We start from the raw sequence: 19,747 nt of genomic DNA on the forward strand, positions 1-19,747 counted from the left end.
GTTGATTCCCGGGCAGGGTGCCCAATCGTTACAAAAAAAAAAACCCAAGAGTTATCCGCGCTCCCACGACACACAATACCTCTTGAGCACTGTAGCTTTTACTTATTCATGGAGGCAATCCTGGTTTGCCACCGCCGGCCTGCTGTTCTCCGCACAGGGTAGCGTCTGGAGTCTTCCAGGGTAAGAGACAGACAGACAGATAGAAAGACAGACCGAGAGAGGCACTGACCCACAGTAGATTCTTTCCCAGCATTGTTCCTGCTCTGAGTCTGTTTTTTTTCTCCTCTCAGTGGAGCCACATGTGTGGCAACACACAGCAAACCACTTTCCATTGCCTGTTGAGCCGTTTCACACAATGACAAGGTGGAGTGGAGAATGTCGTAAGGGTCCAGGTGCTGTGTGGACCGGAGAGAGGAGAAAAGGAAACGCTTCATCCTGTAGGACTTTGGCTCCCCACTGATACTTTTTAACTCCACACGTGAGGAGAGCAAACATTTCCCAATAGCCGGGCACGTTGAATATCACACCCACTTGTTTGTGCTGCATGTGATCAAAGTCTTGACCCCCAGGCCACAAGGAGCTGTAGTGTCAGCACCAGGGCCACTGACAGCTTTAGGCGGGGCCCAGGACAAAGACATCTGAAAGGGCCCCAAACCCAATACAAACAATGGCTGTTTCTCAAAGTCAAGTATCCTCGCCTTGCTAGGACGTAAAAACGTCAAGTGAATGGATACTCTGCAGAGTTCACCAAAGAGTATCCAATCACTGGGCGTTTCAGGTCCTAGAAAGGCCAGGATCCTTGACTTTGAGATACAGCCAATGTAATGAGGTTCCAATTCTGGCCCCCTCTCTCCCTGGGCCCGAGACAAGTGACCCCTTTGTCCGCCCCCCCCTGTCAGCTTCCCTGGTCAGCACTGTGTGGCTTCCTTGTCCAAGCCTCTACGTTTTGGTTAATTCCTTCTGTGAGAATCAGGGACAGATCATGACTCCATGGGCCCTGGGCCAGACAACAAGAAAGGTCCCCCTCCAGATGTTAAAGACCTATTGTTGGGGGTTCGGGTGTTTGTCCCCAGAAAAAGTGTGAAAATACAGTTGTTAAAAGTGTGATTGTAACGCAACATGACAATGGAAAGAGACTTGGGCTTCAGGGCACCTCTTGACTCTTGGCCCCCTGGGCCTGGGCCCGGTAGGCCCATGCAATAATCCATCCTTGGTGAGAACAGTGCTGCTTCCAGTCCCTGCACACCTGTCCCTCCAGCCCACCTCAATAAGTAAGGGTTAACGTTCGGCGAGAAGGTCGCTACCGTGGAATAGCAGCACGACAGAGAGAATCTTTAGACCCCGACGCGGAGCGGAGGGGTCTTGTTCTCTCTGAAGTGCTGCTATTCCACAAAGCGACCGACTCGCCGAACGTTAACCCGCTTATTATATGGATATACTTAAATGATTCACACATGGCGGGGACATTTCGTTAAGTTTATTATAATTTTTCATGTCAAAAGATTGTTGCTGCGCAAAACAAAACAGTGCCGTGCGTTGTGGAACACCGCTAGGCAACAGCTAGGTAGCCAGGCCCAGGACAACAGGTGTTGTCTACCACCGCAGCTGATTAGAGTCTTGTTGAAAAGTCGCTTTAGCAGTGAAAAGTCTTGTTGCCATTGACAGCGGTCTGTTATAGACCAACCCGTCCGTTATCGAAAAATAACAGACGTGCGAACGTTGGGGAGCCCCATTGAAATGAATGGAGCATTCGACCGATGACGTCACACCATATAATAAAACTATATACAGGTCTCCACCTCCTGCTTGCCTCCTATTTAACCTTTAGGAAATGTAAATCGCCAGAGGACTGACTTGACACAATTGTTTCTCTTACTCAACGTTTTGTTTCTTTTTTAATGAACTATAGTCAAAACTATTGTGTCTGTTGAGATGTGTTTTTTGATATTGTAAGTCGTTTCTGTGTAAATCGTTTTGTTTGATGTTGTCAGTGGCTCTGGTTGGTTGAATGGCCTATTATTTTGGTGGGACTTTATGTAATACACTCTCCCAATAGGAATTCTTTCCTTTCTCTGTCAGGAAATGGAATAAAAAAAAAACGTTCCTTTGGTTTCGCCGTCTCCCTGTCATTTAATTACATTTGAATAATGCATACGTCTGCTCAGGCATGGGGGAAATAATTGCCGGCTTTGTTCGGGTCGGTATGGACGGCTTCTCAAGTGCTCTCATAGAGTCCACAAAGGCCACCGTTTAAATTGTGCTCCTTTGTTACTTCATTAAATCTAAATGGGCTGCCGCTAACCTTCAACCATTTCAAACATAATTGCATTAACAAGTGTGTGTACCACAACGTTGGAAAAAAAGATTGTTACCAAGACCTACCCAAGCCGTGCTTTCCTCCACAGCTTCTGGCTGACTGCGCCCAGTGTTGCCAGATGTGTCTGATCAAATCCCGCTCAAAAGGTTCTCAAAAAATGCCGAAATGCACTAAATTCCGCCCAACTTCAACGAATTGCATTGATTTCTATGGGCCCAAAACTGCAGAAAAAAACGCCAAAAGGCCATTTTTTCCCGTTTTTACCTGCACACGGCTAACCGCCCAATCTGGCAACACTGACTGCGCCTTGACTACTTTTTCCTCAGGAATGATATCATGGTGAAGGGGATATAATGGGATTCCTTTGAGGTACTTTGGGGCCCGCCCTTCACCCCTGTCCCCCCCCTCAGGGGTCAGCGCTCAGGAGCTCGTTCTCATGTGCATTCACATCCAGGTCACACTCGACCAGGGGCTGACTGTATGCGCAGGGGGCCACAAAGGATCCTTTGTCGACAGCTGGGTGAATTGTTTACCTATCGTTCGGAATGATACGGTCCTGCACTTCTTTGGCGTCTCGCTACCTGTAACTGCGTTGCTAGAACAAAGGCCCCAGTAATTGAGAAGGCCAGTTAGGGACTATGGGATAATGGTTAAGTGTTCAAGTAAGTTTGATCTTCTCAACTGTCCATGAAAAACAAATATGGCAGGTAGCCTTAATGGAAGCACAGTGCTTGTTGTTTGTAATGGAAGCAACAACATTAGTCAGGGAAAATGCTGTATGCCACTTTTCTTGGTTGGTTTAAAGCTAAAGGACACTAATCCACTTTGTTTTGATAAATCTACTCCAGATAAATGTAAGAGGATACCAGATCCAGAAATTCAACATGGTCTGTTTAAAGTTGTTTCTATAAATGCCTGACATGCTGCATACGTGGCAGGCGGCCATACGGTGCACACTAGGGGTGTAAATAATAATCCATTTGAATCGATGCATCAATCCTACAGCCCACGATTCAATTAATCGATTCATCCACAAGACAATCAATACAATTATTATTAGTCTTTTTTTAGTGATTATTGCACTCGTACTGTGAGGCATTTTATTTTGCTCTTGCCAAATAATATTAATACGGACCATAGTAAAGATGTCCCTCAAATGAAATGCATGCAAATATTTCAGCTTATTTTGATTTATTTAATATTTCACACATACGTCAAGCCTGTAAGGTAAAAAAAAATGAGCCATTGATATGAATCAATAATTGAATCGGCTTAAGAAATCGATATCGAATCGAATCGCCATGAAGGCTGTGATTTACACCCCTAGTGCACTCCAAGTCTCACTTCAACAGGTGTTTATTTTATCAGCCTGATGTGTAGGACTGGCATGCACAACCAAAAAAAAAAGATTGTAGCACGTATACGGCAGGAAGCCTTGGCAAATCTCGGAGCCGGAGGAGTACAATATCCCAGCTGTTATCCATCCAAGAGTCTTGGACGTCAGATCCTCCTCCTGTCGACCTAGTATTAGACGTTTGATGTCATTTCTATCAACCCTGTGCAGTAATCTCTCCCACCACCACCGCCCTCCACTCCCCTGCCTGCCTGCCTGCCCGCAGGCCCCCCTCCGTCTCTTCAATCTCTTTCAGCACTAGTGAAAGATGTGCAGTGCTTGTTGCTGGCTTGCATGGGCCTCTGTGAGCCCAAGGGCAAGGGGCCTGCCAGTCAGGATTATCCCGACAGCACTAGTCAAGCCATACCTGCTGCTGCTGCTGCTGCTCCTGCTGCCGTCTGTGCCTCTGCCTCTGCTCCTGCTCCTGCCCTCGTCCGGGGTCGAGCAGAAAGCCCCTATTGTCCCACCTCATCACGGCCTTCTCAGGCCCCTTGGCCTGGCCTTAGCACCTCGCATAGCACCGAGTCGACGCAGGCAGCGCAGGGATAAATCCAGCGTGGATAAACTCTTCAGAGTAATCTCTGGCTGCGCAAATGGAGAGAGGCTGACAGTGGAGAGTGGGAGGGGTGGTGAGGAGAGGAGAGGAGAGGAGAGGAGAGGAGAGGAGAGGAGAGGAGAGGAGAGGAGAGGAGAGGAGAGGAGAGGAGGTGTGCTGTGTGGTGGTGGGACGCGATGGACAGCAGCTGTTGCACATGCTGCAAACCACTCTGGACAAAAACACGGGCTCTTTCATCCCTGAGAGAAATGGTATTTATAATGTAGCAGCAGGGGGGGCTGGAACTGAAGGATGAGATGTAGGCAGGCAGGCAGGGGTGGTGGCCAGGGCCAGAATAACGCACAGGCTAGATATGGCTGCAGCCTAGGGCCCCCACTTGCCAGGGGGCCCTTGGTTGGCCAAACGTGAAAATTGCAGAATTGTGGTATGATGTAATATTGAAAAAAAAAATAATCTGTTCTGTTGATAGGCATGTTATCGTTAAGTCCTAGCTCGTAATTACATCACTGTCTATGTAAATTTGTTGCAAAATTTCCCCTTCCGGGGGGCCCCACAGCAACCTGAAGCCTAGGGGCCCCAGGCCATGTTAATGCAGTCCTGGTGGTGGTGGTGGTGGTGGCGGCTGGGCAGTTGTGGGATCTTTTTCACCATGTAGTCAAGAGTGGTATGGTCAGCCGGCGTGTTGGTGGCTGGCTGTAAGAGTTTTTTAATCCGAGGTGCATGTGTGGAGTCGCTTGCATGCATGTGTTGTTGTAGAGCCTCCCAGGAGCCCGTATTGTGTCCACTCAATGGAGCAGAAAAGCACCGCACGCCGTCGCTCCGCTCTGTCAGATGGGGATCTACGCACCATTTGTGTGATATGTGCTTAAATGTGACCCAGGCTGCTCAAGCAGACACTGTTGCACAACCGTCTGAGCATTGCTCTAATGCAGAGGGAAAATGGCTTTCTGCCGTGATTTCAATTCAGAATGAAGCTAGAAGTCGTTATTTGCCGTCACGCGAGATTGCATAATGTAACTGCTGCACGACTTAAGTAACGCGCATTAGGTATAATGGCGTGTAACATGCATTGGCCATAAAGTCACACCAGGTCACGCCAGCGTTTCTGACTTTTGCCTGTCTGATAAGAGTGCTGCACCACTTCCAGTGTGAGCAGGGCCGCCGTTAGGCATAAGCAGAGTAAGCAGAGCGTTTAGGGCCTCAACCACTTTGCCCGCAAAATTGGGGCCTCCTAAATTGAAATTGACTAAATAATGTCATGAAAAAATATTAAATGACATTACAAAACATATATTTATTAGTTATCAAAAGGTCCATCATTATTTAGGGCATTGGAATTGTGAATACTGGAATTATTATTATTATTATTATTATTATTAGTAGTAGTAGTAGTAGTAGTAGCAGTAGCAGCAGCAGCAGCAGCAGCAGCAGCAGTAGCAGTAGCATTAATTACGAGTGGGGCCTCCTGACCAGTTATGCCAAACCTTGGCAGCAGGCCTGAGTGTGAGAGCTCACCAACTGTAACTCCTGAGCCTAGTGCTACTAGTGCCATGAGACCTACTCTAGTTCTGCAGTACAAAAAAAAAGACAACATCTCCTGCACCTCCAGACATCCTGTGCCTCCCCTCCGAGTATTCCCTGATGAGAACCTCTCTCCTCTCCTCTTTTTTTAACCCCATACTCCCCACCCCCCTCCCCTTTTTTTCTCTTCCTCTTTCCCCTTGGGCTGTCTTTACGTTTTAATGAGAGGTAGCAAATAAGTCCTCCAGTTGTGTTTGCTATTGTGTACACATTACTCTCCTCCTCAATAATGGAGATAGTTGACTAGTGCTCAGTGATCATAGTGGAGGTGGTGGGATATACGTTTTTGACGTTTGTCTCGCTTCTCTGGTGGTTCTTTTTTGTTTGTAAGAGAGCGTTTCAGGTAGCACCTTTCCGAACCACAAAGTGGCACTTAGTGTGTGATGCCGTCGTGGTGGCATTTAAACATCAGAAACGCGACCCCCATTTCGGTGTCCCCTGCCTGCCAGTATTCCGGTACGGAGACGGAGACGGAGACGGCGGTAAAGTGCTCTGAAAGCCTCAGGTGGTGGAAGGGAAGTCGTCTCAGGCATCTCTGTGCTTTTAGCGCGCGCTTCCGGTTTTGTTTTTCTTACTTCTCTCAGAAAGAAAAAAGTGGAAGGATAACTGATTCCTCTTTACGTATTTTTATCCGCCCTTCCTTTCCTCCTCCGAAACGGCTTTTAGTTAGCTAGGGCAACAGCCGTGCAGAGTCCTTATCTTTCGCTGTGTTGCCATGTAGACACACTTGAGTTTGGGATACAACTTGAGTTGACGGAAAACAGACAAACTTTCCCAACGTAATGTTTTCTTCTGTTTTCCATCTCTTTCTGCCTGTTTGTGCATTCCACACGCATGCATGTTGTTAGTATTTATGATGAAAGGTTTATTGCAACTGTGCAATTCTGATGCACAAATTGAATCTTTTAAATTATATAAAAGCATTTGCTGCAAAATGCTATTTTTGCAACCTCTGATACTGTTTGACCTACTTAATCCTCTGTCTGTGTGTGTGTGTGTGTGTGTGCGTGCGTGTGTGTACGTGCGTGCGCCTGTGCGTGCGTATGTGTGTGCTTTTCTCTCTCATTTTGATGTGAAAGGATGCTCCCTCATGACACTCAGGATGGGCAGAGCAGCGGGACGATGATCCGAGAGTCTCAACTCATCTGAGAAGAGGTGAAGATGGGGGAGGATGAAACACCTCTCCCCTTCCCCTTCCCCCTTCCCCTTCCCCTTCCCCTTCCCCTTCCCCTGCCCCTGCCCCTGCCCCTGCCCCTGTCTCTGTCCCATGTACTTGTCCCTGTCTCTGTCCCCTCCCCTGTCTTTGACTTTGTCTCTGTCCCTTCCCCTTCCCCTGTCACTTTCCCTGCCCATGCCCCTGCCCCTTCCTCTGCTCCTGCCCCTATCTCTGTCCCTTCCCCACTCCAACCCTCTTCTCATCCGTCCCTCACAGAGCAGCCCACATACAGAACATAATCAAGAAGCACCAGCCTTCTCCACCTATCGGACCAAAGGACCGTATTCTATGCAACCTTAGGTACTTCTCCTCATAGTACCACCTGAAATCCATCCTCTCCTCTCCTCTCCTCTCCCCCTCTGCTCTCTACAGGCTCCAGGGCTGGCTCCGCAAGAGGCCTGACCCCTGGGGGCCAAACAGGCCCACTTGAGAGCACTTACGCTGGGCAGGATGCCATTTGCAGAGGGCTGGACTGGAGGGGGAGTTTGGAGGTGGGGTATGGCTTGATAAGTGGATGGGAAGGGGGGAGTGGGTTTGTGTTGGATAGAGCAGAGTTGTATAAAGTAAAAGTACTCTTACAGATGGAATTACAGCACTACTAGAACGATATTTCATTGTTTCAACTATGTGATATACTGCTAGTGTTGTAATTACATCTGTAAGAGTACATCTACTTCTACGTACTTTATACAACTCTGGGACTGAGAAGAGATGTAATGTTTTGGTGTTGCTGCAGGGATGACTATTCTTGTGGAAACACCGCCGATAAAAACAGTGCCTCAATCTCATCCCTCATGTTGTCAAACCGAAGGCCAAAGCACAAGGTGCGCATATTTTTTTTTCATTGTTGTTGTTTTTCATTTTGGTCAAGCAGCGGACCTCGACTGTGTTTGTCATCCACTTGTGCCTTTATTCTGAATCGGATATTTCGGGTGTTCTGGAAGACACTTTAAGAGATGCCACCGTATTTTTTCCCCATGTGCCTTTATGTCCGATATTTCTTTATTAATTCATGTGGGGGCCATTTTCAGCAGGCTTCCCTTTTTGATGTTGCCTGTAAAGAGCCATATGTTATTTTTGTACTGCACTTAAAGTTTATAGACTAGATTGCATTGCCACAGCATGCTTCTGGGTTTTATTGTCATATTTTGTATGCCGGGTTGGAATAATAAAACATTAACAGCCCCCTTTAATAGTCTGTCATTATTTATTAATGCTCATGGCTTAGTTATGAGTTTCAGTGCTTTAATGACATCCAACGCTTAGTCAGGGCCGTCTCTATGTTAAAAGCATTTAATTCCTCAGCAATCATTGAGAGCTTTATATTTCATTTGCTATTGTTAACAGTTGAAAAGTATATAGTCGATAAGTACTCTAGTGTGAGGAATACAGTAAAGGATTATGTGATATATCCAGGGATTGTTGAGTTTAATTGAGGTGAAACTGGTTTAATTGAGGTGAAACTACGTAAAGGACACGTTAGTTTCCCCATTTGGCATAAACTCCGCAATCTTGTTGACTAAATACTTCTTTTTTTACTATTGATACTGTACGTCTGCTTGTAAAATGTTACCAGTAGTCGCATGTCACTGAAGTCAACTCAACCACACAATCCAATTAAAACCTCTGGCGTCTCTTGCTATCCCACACGTTGAGTTGAGCGTGTCGAGTGACGTGTGTGTTTGGGGTGTGTATGTTTGGTGTGCGTGTTTGTGTGTTTGGGGTGTGTGATTATTTGTGTGAGTGTGTGTATGTGCGTGTGTGTGTTTGAGGTGTGTGCTTTTTTGTGTGAGCGTGCGTGTGTGTGGGGGGGGGGGCATGTGCATGTGTCTATGTGTCTTTGGTGTGTGTTGGGAGGGTTTGGGGTGTGTGCGTACGTGTGTGTGTGTGTGTGTGTGTGTGTGTGTGTGTGTGTGTGTGTGTGTGTGTGTGTGTGTGTGTGTGTGTGTGTGTGTGTCTGCGTACATGTGTGTGTATGTGTGTGTGTGTGTGTGTGTGTTTGGTGTGTGGTGGGAGGTGTTTGGTGTAGTAGAGTACAGGACAGAGGCGTTAAACAACAGCACAGGTTGTGCTGCTTCTTATTCCTCTCTTGCATGAGTCAGGGTGTGTCCTGAGGTGTTCTGCACAGGTATTCAGCTCCTGTAATTATCCACGGTGTAGGTTTCACATACACACACGCACGCACGCAAGTCGTCGCGTTGCATCGTATTCCAGGAACGGTCATGTGACCAAGTGTGGCGAGTAGTGAAAGACATGCGCTCTGTCTTGTTCTGTCAGTGTTGCACTTGACCCAACGCACGCACACACTGACACACACACATACACACACTCTTTACAGAAGCAAGGGATGTGATGGTTTTCTAATAGTTGACACATGGGGATTCGGAGGCTGTGGTTTAACTGTCACAGATTTGTTTTCTTTATTCCACCCTCCAAACAAACAAAGAAAACAGCTGAGGGGTGAAGACATGTCATTTTTGCTTGCTTAGACATTTCTGCTCTGTAAACAATACTGGGTACTGTTTGTATAGGTGTGCATCATGGACCTGGGAAAAGGACTAAATTGGCTTAAACAAAGCTGTTGTAGCAACATGGGTTTTCAAAACAACACAAAACAAAACTGTTGGGACGCTCAGAACACCTGAATGACTCACTGAGGTAAAAAAAGGGAGAGATTCTCAAGGGACTAATTTTAGTGTGAGGTGTCACACCTCTCTATCTGTTCACAGTGCATACCAGATCCTTCCCCCTCATCCCCTCTCCAAATAATCTATTAGTGACCTATTAAGTGCTGGAATGCTTTGAGTGAACCCTTTGCCCTTGTAATGAGCCCAAACCTGGTAGTTCAGGATCAAAGGCAAAGGTGATGAGAGAGGGAAGGGAGGGAGGCACTGGAAGGGCTGAGGGTGGGTGGCAGTTCAGCCTTGACACTACTACCCCAGGCCCAAAAAAAGAGATCCGATTCACAGGCCTATAGAATTCACTAATTCCAGCACGTGTTCACCAGAGCAGAACAAGACAGCGAGAGAGAGACAAAGTGAAACAGAAAACTGAACAAACAAAATTTGTTTCCTTGATCCCGCTGGAGATTTTAAGGGACTTTCTGTTTTTGCCATTGGTGCCTCCTCCTACTCATTGACTGTCATTTGTTTGCTTTTTTCCCCCTCAGTAGGCAGCAGACGCGTCATTTGAGGTAAGTAATGTATTACCACTCAGCCGCCGCATCCTGTTAAACGTACACTCCATTTGATCTGGTTTCCCATAACCCCTCATCATGCTCAGACAGACTCCCACCGCCCCCTTGCTCTGGTATGGTGACGTGACGTGGGCATGTTTTGGTTGGGCCCAGCTGTGTCAAGTACTCTGAAATATACACCTTCAGGCCCACTTTGTGACTCACTCTCTCACTCACTTACACAGACACACATGCATTGCACGCACAGACACACGTGTCTCCAAAATGTGGGTTACAATTTGTCCTTTCCTTCTGTAGGGTTGTTGTCGGAAGTGGCTTCCTCGTTAAAACCTTGCCAACATCTGCGTGAGTGAGCGCAGGAGCGTGCGGGCACCGCGGAGGAGGCTTAATTATTGACAGCCTCCTCTCTCTCCTCATAAAGGTCTCGCACACTACACTACAGAAGGTAGAAACCAACAACACCGGGAGAGAATGTGCATTCCAATATGCGACCTTGCATCCTCCACTTGTGCTTGTGGCCTTAAGTTTTGCTGATGCCCCGCCTCCATGGAGAAAGCAATTAAGTTTCCCCACTGTCAGCCTAGCCACAACAATTTTTGGGGGACTATTCTTCATTCACCATCCAGTTTGCAAATGAGAAAATGACTTTACAATTGAGCTTTTGCGAGATATTGAAATATAATGCTGTTGTCAGTGATGTCATCACAATGTATTACTTCCTGGTACAAGGCCACAAGCACAAGTGGAGGATGCAAGGTCGCATATTGGAACGTACCCACTGAGTGAATGAACTCCCTCTGCCCCCATTAGACTTCTAGGTGAAGTTTGGAAGGCCCGTCAATGTCATTTCCACACAGTACCATCTGTCCTATCTGAGTTGCCCAGACTGCCACCCTGTCAAATGCTTGTCCCTTCAGGAAACATAGGCTATGTCTCAAATGATGCACTTGTGCACTTCGGGCACTGTTTTTCAGTGCCTAGGGCGCTCACACTGAAAATGTCAGTTGAGGCAGTGCACTGAAAGTGCCAGGATGATCCCCTAACAATGGCGGGAAAATGCAGTGCTTGAATGATTGACACTGCACTCACTAAACGGCGGCCATGTTGACAATTACATGGAGGAAATGTGGCATTCAGTTCAGTAGAAGAGTTTGGGAAACAGTCTCCTGATTCTGTAAGTAATGTTGATGGGACACCAACCTTTTCATGCCAACCAAAGTATTGTTTGTGTGATTGTTGTCCCTTGGGGTGAAGGACATGGAAATACAAGCACCAGACGCTGTGCATTGTAAACAGTAACCAACTCATATTTTGGCGAGCTAATGCCATGCTCAGCCGTCACTTCCAGCGAGGGCACAGTGCATAGTGCTCAAATTTTTCCACGACACTATGCACTAAAGACCTATAAGTGCACTGTGTGCACTGTGCACTGACTGTCAGTGCACTGACAAAAGTGCGTCATTTGAGACATAGCCATAGTGTTGTCCCAACATGGCGGATTAAAGTTTAATCTGGCAAGGAGACGGAACTCCAGGCAAACCACAAGAAACCTATACTAAGAAGCTGGTTCAGGAGTACACCAGGTTAAGTTAAGAGGTAAATCATCTAATAGAAGAGCCTGGAGTCCTCGTTTTCTTAAACCTGGTTTACTCCTGAACCAGCTTCTTAGGATAGGTCCCTGAGGATAAAAACTTGTGTTCTACTCCACCTTGTGTTCACCTCCTCCCTCCCCTCCTCTTCCTCTTCCACATCCTTTGTACCCTCCTCCTCCTCCTCCTCCTCCTCCTCCTCCTCCTCCTCCTCCTCCTCCTCCACCTCTTCATCCCCTTGTCTCCCATTGTTTCTCATTAGGTCTGTGGAGGCTTTGGTTCTCCTCCACTCCCTCATACTGCCTTTTTTTCCACAAAATGAAAAGTTCTTCCTCTCCTCACCTCACACTCCCTATCTTCCTTATCCTTCTCCTCAGCCTCTCCCTCTCTCCATCTCTCATTATCTCCCTCTCTTTCTCTCTGTTTCTCATTAGGTCTGAGGGAGCTGCTGTTCTGATCCACCTTTCTCCTCCTGTTTCCCCTCTTCCCTCCTACTCCCTTTTTCATGAAAAAGTCCTCCTCTCCTCATCTTGCACCCCCTCTCCTCCACCTCCTCCTCCCTTCTCTACCCCTCTCTCCGTCTGCCTGCCTCTCTTTCTCTCTTCAGGTCTGAGGGAGCTTCTGTTCTCCTCCACCTCCAGTTCCTCCTCCTGCTTTGTGTTCACGAAATGAAAAGTACTCTCCGCACACAACACTCCATCTCCTCCTCCTCCTCATCCTCCTCCTCTCTTTACCTCTCTCCATTCTCCCTCCCTCTGTCTGTCTCTCATTAAATCTGAGGGAGCTTCTGTACACCTTCATCCCCTGTTCCTCCTCCTCCCGCCTCCTTTTTTCATGAAAAGACAAGTCTTCCTCTCCTCTCCTCACATTCCCTCTCCTCTCAGTCTCTCTCAGTCTCTCCCCCCCCCCTCCTCCCTCTCTCCCTCCTTCCCTCGCCAGTCTTTCTCTCCCTCCCGCTCCCAATCAATCAATACAAATTACTTATATAGCACATTATCATACATACTTGTCATTCAATGTGCTTAAGATTAGAGAAAGAGAACATAGACGAAAAAGAAACTATATTATGTTATAGTAGATAACTATCACCAAAGGCAGATGAGAACAGGAACAGGACAGGAAGCTGGTTCCAGCATTTTGCAGTATATTAACTAAATGCCATTTCACCCTGTCTAGATTTGACCCTAGGCACAACCAGTAGAGGAGATTCTGAAGACCTAAGACTTCTATTAGGATGATATTGCTCAAGCATGTTTACACTATATTTAGGGCCTCCGCCATTTAGTGACTTGTATAAACTATCAGAAGAGTTTTAAACTCAATTCTAAATCTCACTGGTAGCTGGCCAGTGCAATTACCTAAGTACTGGAGTGATGTCTCAGTGCCCCCCCCCCTCTCTCTCTCTCTCTCCCTCCCTCTCTCCCTCTCTCCCTCCCTCCCTCCCTCTCTCTGTCTCTCATTAGTTTTGAGGAAGTGGTGAGCGGGAGGAGGCAGGAAAAGGGAGAAGTGCCATCTGCTTCCCGGGATTCATGGGCTGGGATGTGTTAAATCGGAGCGAAGGCCTCACATCCGGTCCGTTTGAATGGAGTAAAGCTTGACCCGCTCTGTGGGCCCTGCACTCTTAACGTCGGCCGTTTCCCCTCTCGCTTCAAACTCTCTACTGTGTCAAAGTTTGTAGACTCTCTTGCTTTCACTTCAAATGGACAGAAATAGGTATTTGACGTCGCCACTGTTTACTTTTGCGACCCAAGTGTAAGTTTTTGTCTACGTTGCAACTTCTTGTTTTTCTCGATAGAAGCCCCCAAGTAAATTTTAGCTTGAATGTATTGCCCGAGACGGGGTATTGCACAAGTTTGCATTAGGGCCTTTGACATTGTTAGTAGCAGAATTCAAGTGGTGCAACCACAGCTAGTTGTGTCACTATTATGAATTCTATATTTCCTGGATTGTATTAAAAAAAAAACCCATTAATTCCATGTAGGTAAATGAAACATGTCATACAATTAATTAATGTACCAACTTCACACAATAGTGACATTAGCTGTGGTTGCACCACCCTGAGGTCTGCTTCTTAAGACGTAAATGACCCATTACCAGTATATTGCATAAGGTTTAATAGCCAAGTTTCAGTCCATCCGATGCATACTACAACAGAAAGCATGGTTGAGAACTCTTTGGTGTGTAGAGAGAGGTTTGCCTGAACGTTCCGTAATTAAGCATTTGCATAACCTGCTGGGACGGCTGGTAGGCTAAGAGGAGTTCTGTCTTCAAGTGCAAGTGCTTCAAGTCAATCAGGAGAAAACCTGTTTTATTAGTCCAAGGCTTTCCCCCTCCAGCACTGTTTGTGCCATGTCAACTGACTTTGGATAATTAAACTTTTTTTTTACTGGGAATCATGGGAAGGGTTTTTATTTTCCTGTGAGAATCAGGCCAAAGACACCAGAGAAAAAAAAAACGAGAACACAGCAAAAAAAAAAAGAATCACTTCCTTTAATTCATAGGCTTGATATTTACATTCTTGGCAGCCGCTGTATGGGAATGCAGGCTTTCTGTGTATGCCAGCCAGCCCCCACAGCTTTAGTGGATGAGCTGTCAACCCTCAACTGCGGTCCCTAAGAAAAATGCATGGCCGCCACACATAACAGGTCTGTTTGTCTTAGCCGAGCGGGGCTGTGGAGCAGAGCGTGAGGTCAAGGAAGCCTGCCGGATAATATATATTTACTCTGGTGAATGTATAACCCAGACTGAACCCACTCCCATTCCTCACCTTGCTAAAAACCACAGCACAGCACAGCACAGCACAGGGGCCCACTATCGAGATAAGTCAGCTCAGGTCTGTCTGGCTGAAGCCGTACGTCCCTGGTGGCCCGCCAACTCAATTCACATCATCCAGACGGGGAAGCTAACACGAGGACAAACAGGTCACTTGTCCCGGGCCCAGGGAGAGAGCTGGCCCAGAATTGAGACCTCATTACATCGTTTGTAGTGGGTTTGGGGCCCTTACCAATGACTCTGTTCTCAATTTAAAGCAGCTTTTAAGCTTCTCGGTCACCGACTTCGACTGGCTAATGAGGCTTGGTGGTCATTTATGATTTTTAAACTGTTAGCCATCCCTAATTGTGATTATAAAATAGGAACCGAAAAAGGCACCGTTCAGGAACCGGGACCTGGAACAGGAGCTGGAACAGGAACTAAAACTAAACAAATCTGATCGGTGCACTGCCCAGCCCTACCTGGGCCTGGCCAAAGCTGTCAGCGGCCCTGCATCCAGACACACAGTCATATACAGTACTACTGGGACGGGAGTGGAGACATGCATGCATGCATTGCAGCAGCGGCAGGAGTGAGATTGTGTTCCCATGTAAACAGAGGACGGTCACGCTTCCCTGACTGAAGGAAGTCAACACGAGATCAGCAGGTTGTTACAAGCAGAGCAGGAGCAGGAGCAGAGTGGAGCAGCAGTAGCCGCTTGCCACCTGAGAAGAGGGGATCACGGGGGAAGAGGGGATCACGCTTCACTCTAGAGGCCTTCTCATTATTGCCTGTTGGCTCTCAACAAGACTAGACTGGGACCGAAAAACGGCCTGGGCATTTTTGGCATGGACCAACCCTCGCACAGCCCCACTGTTTTTCTCAGATATTTTATTCGTGATTCTATCCATTGTCAATTCAAAATGGACCAATGGGCCGCCCCATCTGAATTGTGGGTCGGTCTCTTAAGGGTTAAACAAAGACAAAACACAAACGAATCGGTACCTGAGGACGCTCGGCCCACTGGGAAAATGTCCTATATGCCATATTATCAGTCCAGCCCTGGCGCCCGACCACAAACTCAGCCCTCATTCTCACATAGCCCTTGTCAATTGCAGTGCCAACTGAAGTCTACACTGTGTTCGAATTACTATTTTTTCATTTCACTAAACTATTACCCGATCACGTGGGGTCATGTGACGTCAAAATTGTCATTCAACCCTGAGTGAAATATTTCTTCAGAAAACGTCTCGATTAAAAAAAAAGTTCAGGATAGCTAGCAGGAAGCGGAATTTTATCGTGACATAACTTTGGTCCTTTTCTCACCTAATGGGTATGTAGTACTGATGCTGTGGAGCGAAACAGAACGATAACGGGGCTCACCTTACAGCCTATTCCTGGAATGCTTAAACCCAATAGGTTTTCATGCCCATACAGCTTGATGTTGGAAAATATGCATAAAATCGACGATAAGGGCAAAACACTTGTTTGCCAGGCCCAGCCGTCGCTTTAGCAGCTGGGTACTGGATAGCTATGCGGGCGGCCTGGGTTCAATTCCCGGCCCGGGTCATTTCCCGATCCTTTCCCCTCTCTCTCTCTCTCCCAGTCATTTCCTGTGTGTTCTTCACTGTCCTATCAAATAATGAAGGGACAAAAAAACTTGTTTGCTTAATTATTCTGCACCCCCTGTATAAATATTGAGGCTTTCCACGGTTCTCTATTAATCCTGCGTAGTTTATGGAAATATGAAAATATGCAGAACAACATTTTTGCATTTATTCCCAGTATGTAGGACATTTTTGCTCGTCTAAGTGTGGGATAGTAGATATTTGTCTCTCCCACGTTTTTTGAAAAAGAACAGTGAGAATTATTTACTCCATTATTTCCTTGTGTGTGTGTGTGTGTGTGTGTGCGTGTGTTTGTGTGTGCGTGTGTCCGTCCATGTGTGTGTGTTTGCTGCATCTGTGTGCGTGGATAGACGAAGCATCAGGGATTATCACCAGACCGCAGTGTTTGTATATCTCTGTGTAATTGCTCTGGCGGGCTCCTGCTCTCCACGCCAGACTTGTTGTCATCCAAGAGTCACGTCACGAGGGCTCGTCCTGTCCCAGCACAGCAGCCTCCTCCGCACGAGACGCAGCCTGTACACTGACAGATGTGGGAAAAGCACAAACAGGTCTCACTGACTGACTGACTGACTGACTGCCACAGTGTTTGTTTCGGTTGTTTGAGCAAAGCGTTGTGTTGTCTGTTCTGTCTGTCTCCTGCTCAGTCACAGCCTGTCACATCATACGCATCATCCCACATCATGCACTTACATATCCAGCAGGATAATATCACTATATGACAACCAACACTGTATAAATGCAGTTTTAATTCAACTCTTAGAGAGTACTCTGGGACCAAATACAATAGAAGATGTTAAATCGACTCTCTTGTGTTGTTGAATCAACACTACATTTTATTGGGCTGTAGAGTCGTTAGACATCAAAGATGGCTGTTGTGCAGTTCACGAAGACACCGTACCATATGTGGGGGATCCGGGTTCGAGTCCGGCCTGGGTCATTTCCCGACCCTACACCATCTCTCTCACCCACTTACCTCCTGTCATCACTTCGCTGTCCTAAATGAATGATTGTGATGCTATTATGTAAAAAATAAAATAAAAAACAGTAGTGCATGTACTCTAGGTGGTCTTGAATTTGGACTGGCTTGATTGAAAGTGGGTGTAGGTCAGTGTTTCTCAACCTTTTTGTAGGCGAGGCACCCTTTCAATTCATGAAAAATTTCAAGGCACCACAAACCAACAAGCAGTAATATGGTATCGCATCCAATACCACACAAGCTTAGAAAAGTAACACTTTTGGAGACGTCACAAGACCTACGTTCGAAGTTGCAGCTGACTGGGGCGACCTATATTTACTTTATTGTGCATAAATGGCAGATGAAAGATTACACTGACTAACATTAACTTATCAATTTAGACAAATATGTATTATTTTACATCATTTATTTATCAGCCACGTTTCCGCGGCACCCCTGTTGAGAAACACTGGTGTAGGTGACTGGTGGCTCCAACCAGGCAGCCTTATAGTTCCCTTTGTACACAACCAGAACCATTAGCATTATAATTAATTATCCAGAACTGCATATGCATAATACCCGAAGCATTCCCATTTTCTACATTATACACTGCACAGTATGTTCAGAATGACTCTTGAAGCATTCCAAAAATATGGCACTGATTCTTGAGAAAGTGGCTAAAACAGGTTGTAATGTTGACAGAAAAAAACAAAGTGAATTACAAAATTATATGGTATATCCTTGTAGACTAAGGTCTTGGCTTTTCAGAAATGCACAAGGCCAATCTCCCCATTTTGTATTTTTTTCAGAAATCAGGCTTTTCTCCGATCATACCTTGTTTTTTGTCAACACCGTCAGACACAATTAAAAGCAATTAAAATTGTATTGATTTGGTTGCATATGTATCTGGAGTTTTTAAGTGATTATGTGTATTTTTTGGTTCACACATATGCCTTTAAATGTTGAAAATTCACTTTTGTTCTATTTTAATACTGTTTCATGTGTTCTAATTTAGAAATATGTGCCGACATACAATGCTTACTTAACGCCTAAATAGACCAAACAATTTTTTGTTATTTCAGAAATATTCCTGTAGGCTTAAATTTGCTATTACTTTAATAATTCAACAACTCCTAAGGAAACTTTTGTAAGCACAATCATTTAAAATGTCCAAAACTCCTTCTTACGGTGGTGACTTAAGAACTGACGGTGGTGACAGTAATCTGAGAGTGGTGAAAGTGGCCTAATTTGTACCTGCATTTAGCAAAATAAATAGCCCTCTCAAGTCAATGGCATCTTGCATAAACACTTTATTTTTGTGTGTGCACAATATGTTTGTACATGTGTTTTTTCTTCATTAGTTAGATTCTCTAGGAAGTAGGCCACTGGTTCTTGAAAATGTGGTAAAAACAGGTTTTAAGTTGTTCAAATCCAAAATATAGAGGTGTATTATCATAGATGTAGGTCTTAGCTGTGCACTGAATGTATTGCCCAAGCTCCCCATGTTTAACATTTTTCATAAAATGGGCTCTTACTTATTTTGTCAACAGCGGCAGACAGAATTAGAAGTAAAAACATATGTTTACTGTGTTAAAGTACTAGTTTACTGTAGATACTTATTGTATGCATATTCCTAAAACATGTTAAAAACACGTAAAACATGTGTTTTTTGGTGAACTCCATCAGATGTCACCACCGTCAGGTTTTCTGACAAAAAAACCTCCAAATGCACCTCAGTGGTGGCTAGAGTATCATTTTGGATCACAATTATTACTAACATGCCTAGTAATGTTTCATTAACCAGCACAATTTAGTAAAATATGGAACAAGATGATGAGCGGAACAAAATCTGACGGTGGTGACATCTGACGGTGTGAGACAAAAAAACACTCTTTTACATATTATGCATTGTTTGTTCACATTAGCCATTTCATTTTCGCTCCGTTTCTTGGGTGCTCCATACCTTTTCTGAGAAAGTATATATTAATTAACATTAATGTAATATAATACTATTAAAACCCCCGACGGTGTTGACAGTTTATGGTTGGGACAGTACCAGTGTCCAAACAAATTAACAAATTGAGGAGAAAATAGTAAACTTACAGGAGCTTCAGTGATGGTGACGTGTGCAGTAGAGCTACAGGTTTGAAAAGGGGTCCTCAGTAATGAAAATGACCTTGTGCATACCTGATTTTATTGTCTTTTAGAAAAAATCTGACGGTGGTGACCAATATGCTGGACACATTTTGAGCAATCAGAAAATAATAGTAAATATTGTTTTACACGCACTATGTGCACATCTGTAGAACCACTTTAATATGGTCTTCCACATCATGGTGATATTGTTCAATTCTGTTAGTGATTTTTGTATTTTAAGTCAATTGAAATGATGATGCCAGTCCTTGGGACAGGCGTTTTTACAGGGTGTGGACAGGTTTATAGCCATGAAAAGTAATAAAATTACACTTAAATATTTCAAACAACTGTGTATTTGTGTAACAGACCCCTTGGTCATTACCTGGATTCATTTTGTTCGTGAAAATGTAGTTGATTTTCAACAAAATT

At 45.4% G+C, this 19,747-nt stretch overlaps 1 protein-coding gene across 1 annotated transcript in view; it reads left to right on the forward strand.

The window, feature by feature from the left end:
- Positions 1 to 7,050, forward strand: part of si:ch211-266k8.4 (TBC1 domain family member 10B) — a 76,967-nt gene extending 69,917 nt beyond the window's left edge. The window contains exon 15 of the mRNA XM_063196378.1: positions 6,927 to 7,050. Coding sequence (XP_063052448.1) covers positions 6,927 to 6,996 — 70 coding nt within the window. The 3' untranslated portion in view covers positions 6,997 to 7,050. The remainder of the gene's footprint in view (positions 1 to 6,926) is intronic.
- The last annotated feature ends 12,697 nt before the right edge of the window (positions 7,051 to 19,747 follow it).

Source organism: Engraulis encrasicolus, chromosome 4 (assembly GCF_034702125.1).
Source record: "Engraulis encrasicolus isolate BLACKSEA-1 chromosome 4, IST_EnEncr_1.0, whole genome shotgun sequence".
Lineage (NCBI taxonomy): Eukaryota > Metazoa > Chordata > Actinopteri > Clupeiformes > Engraulidae > Engraulis > Engraulis encrasicolus.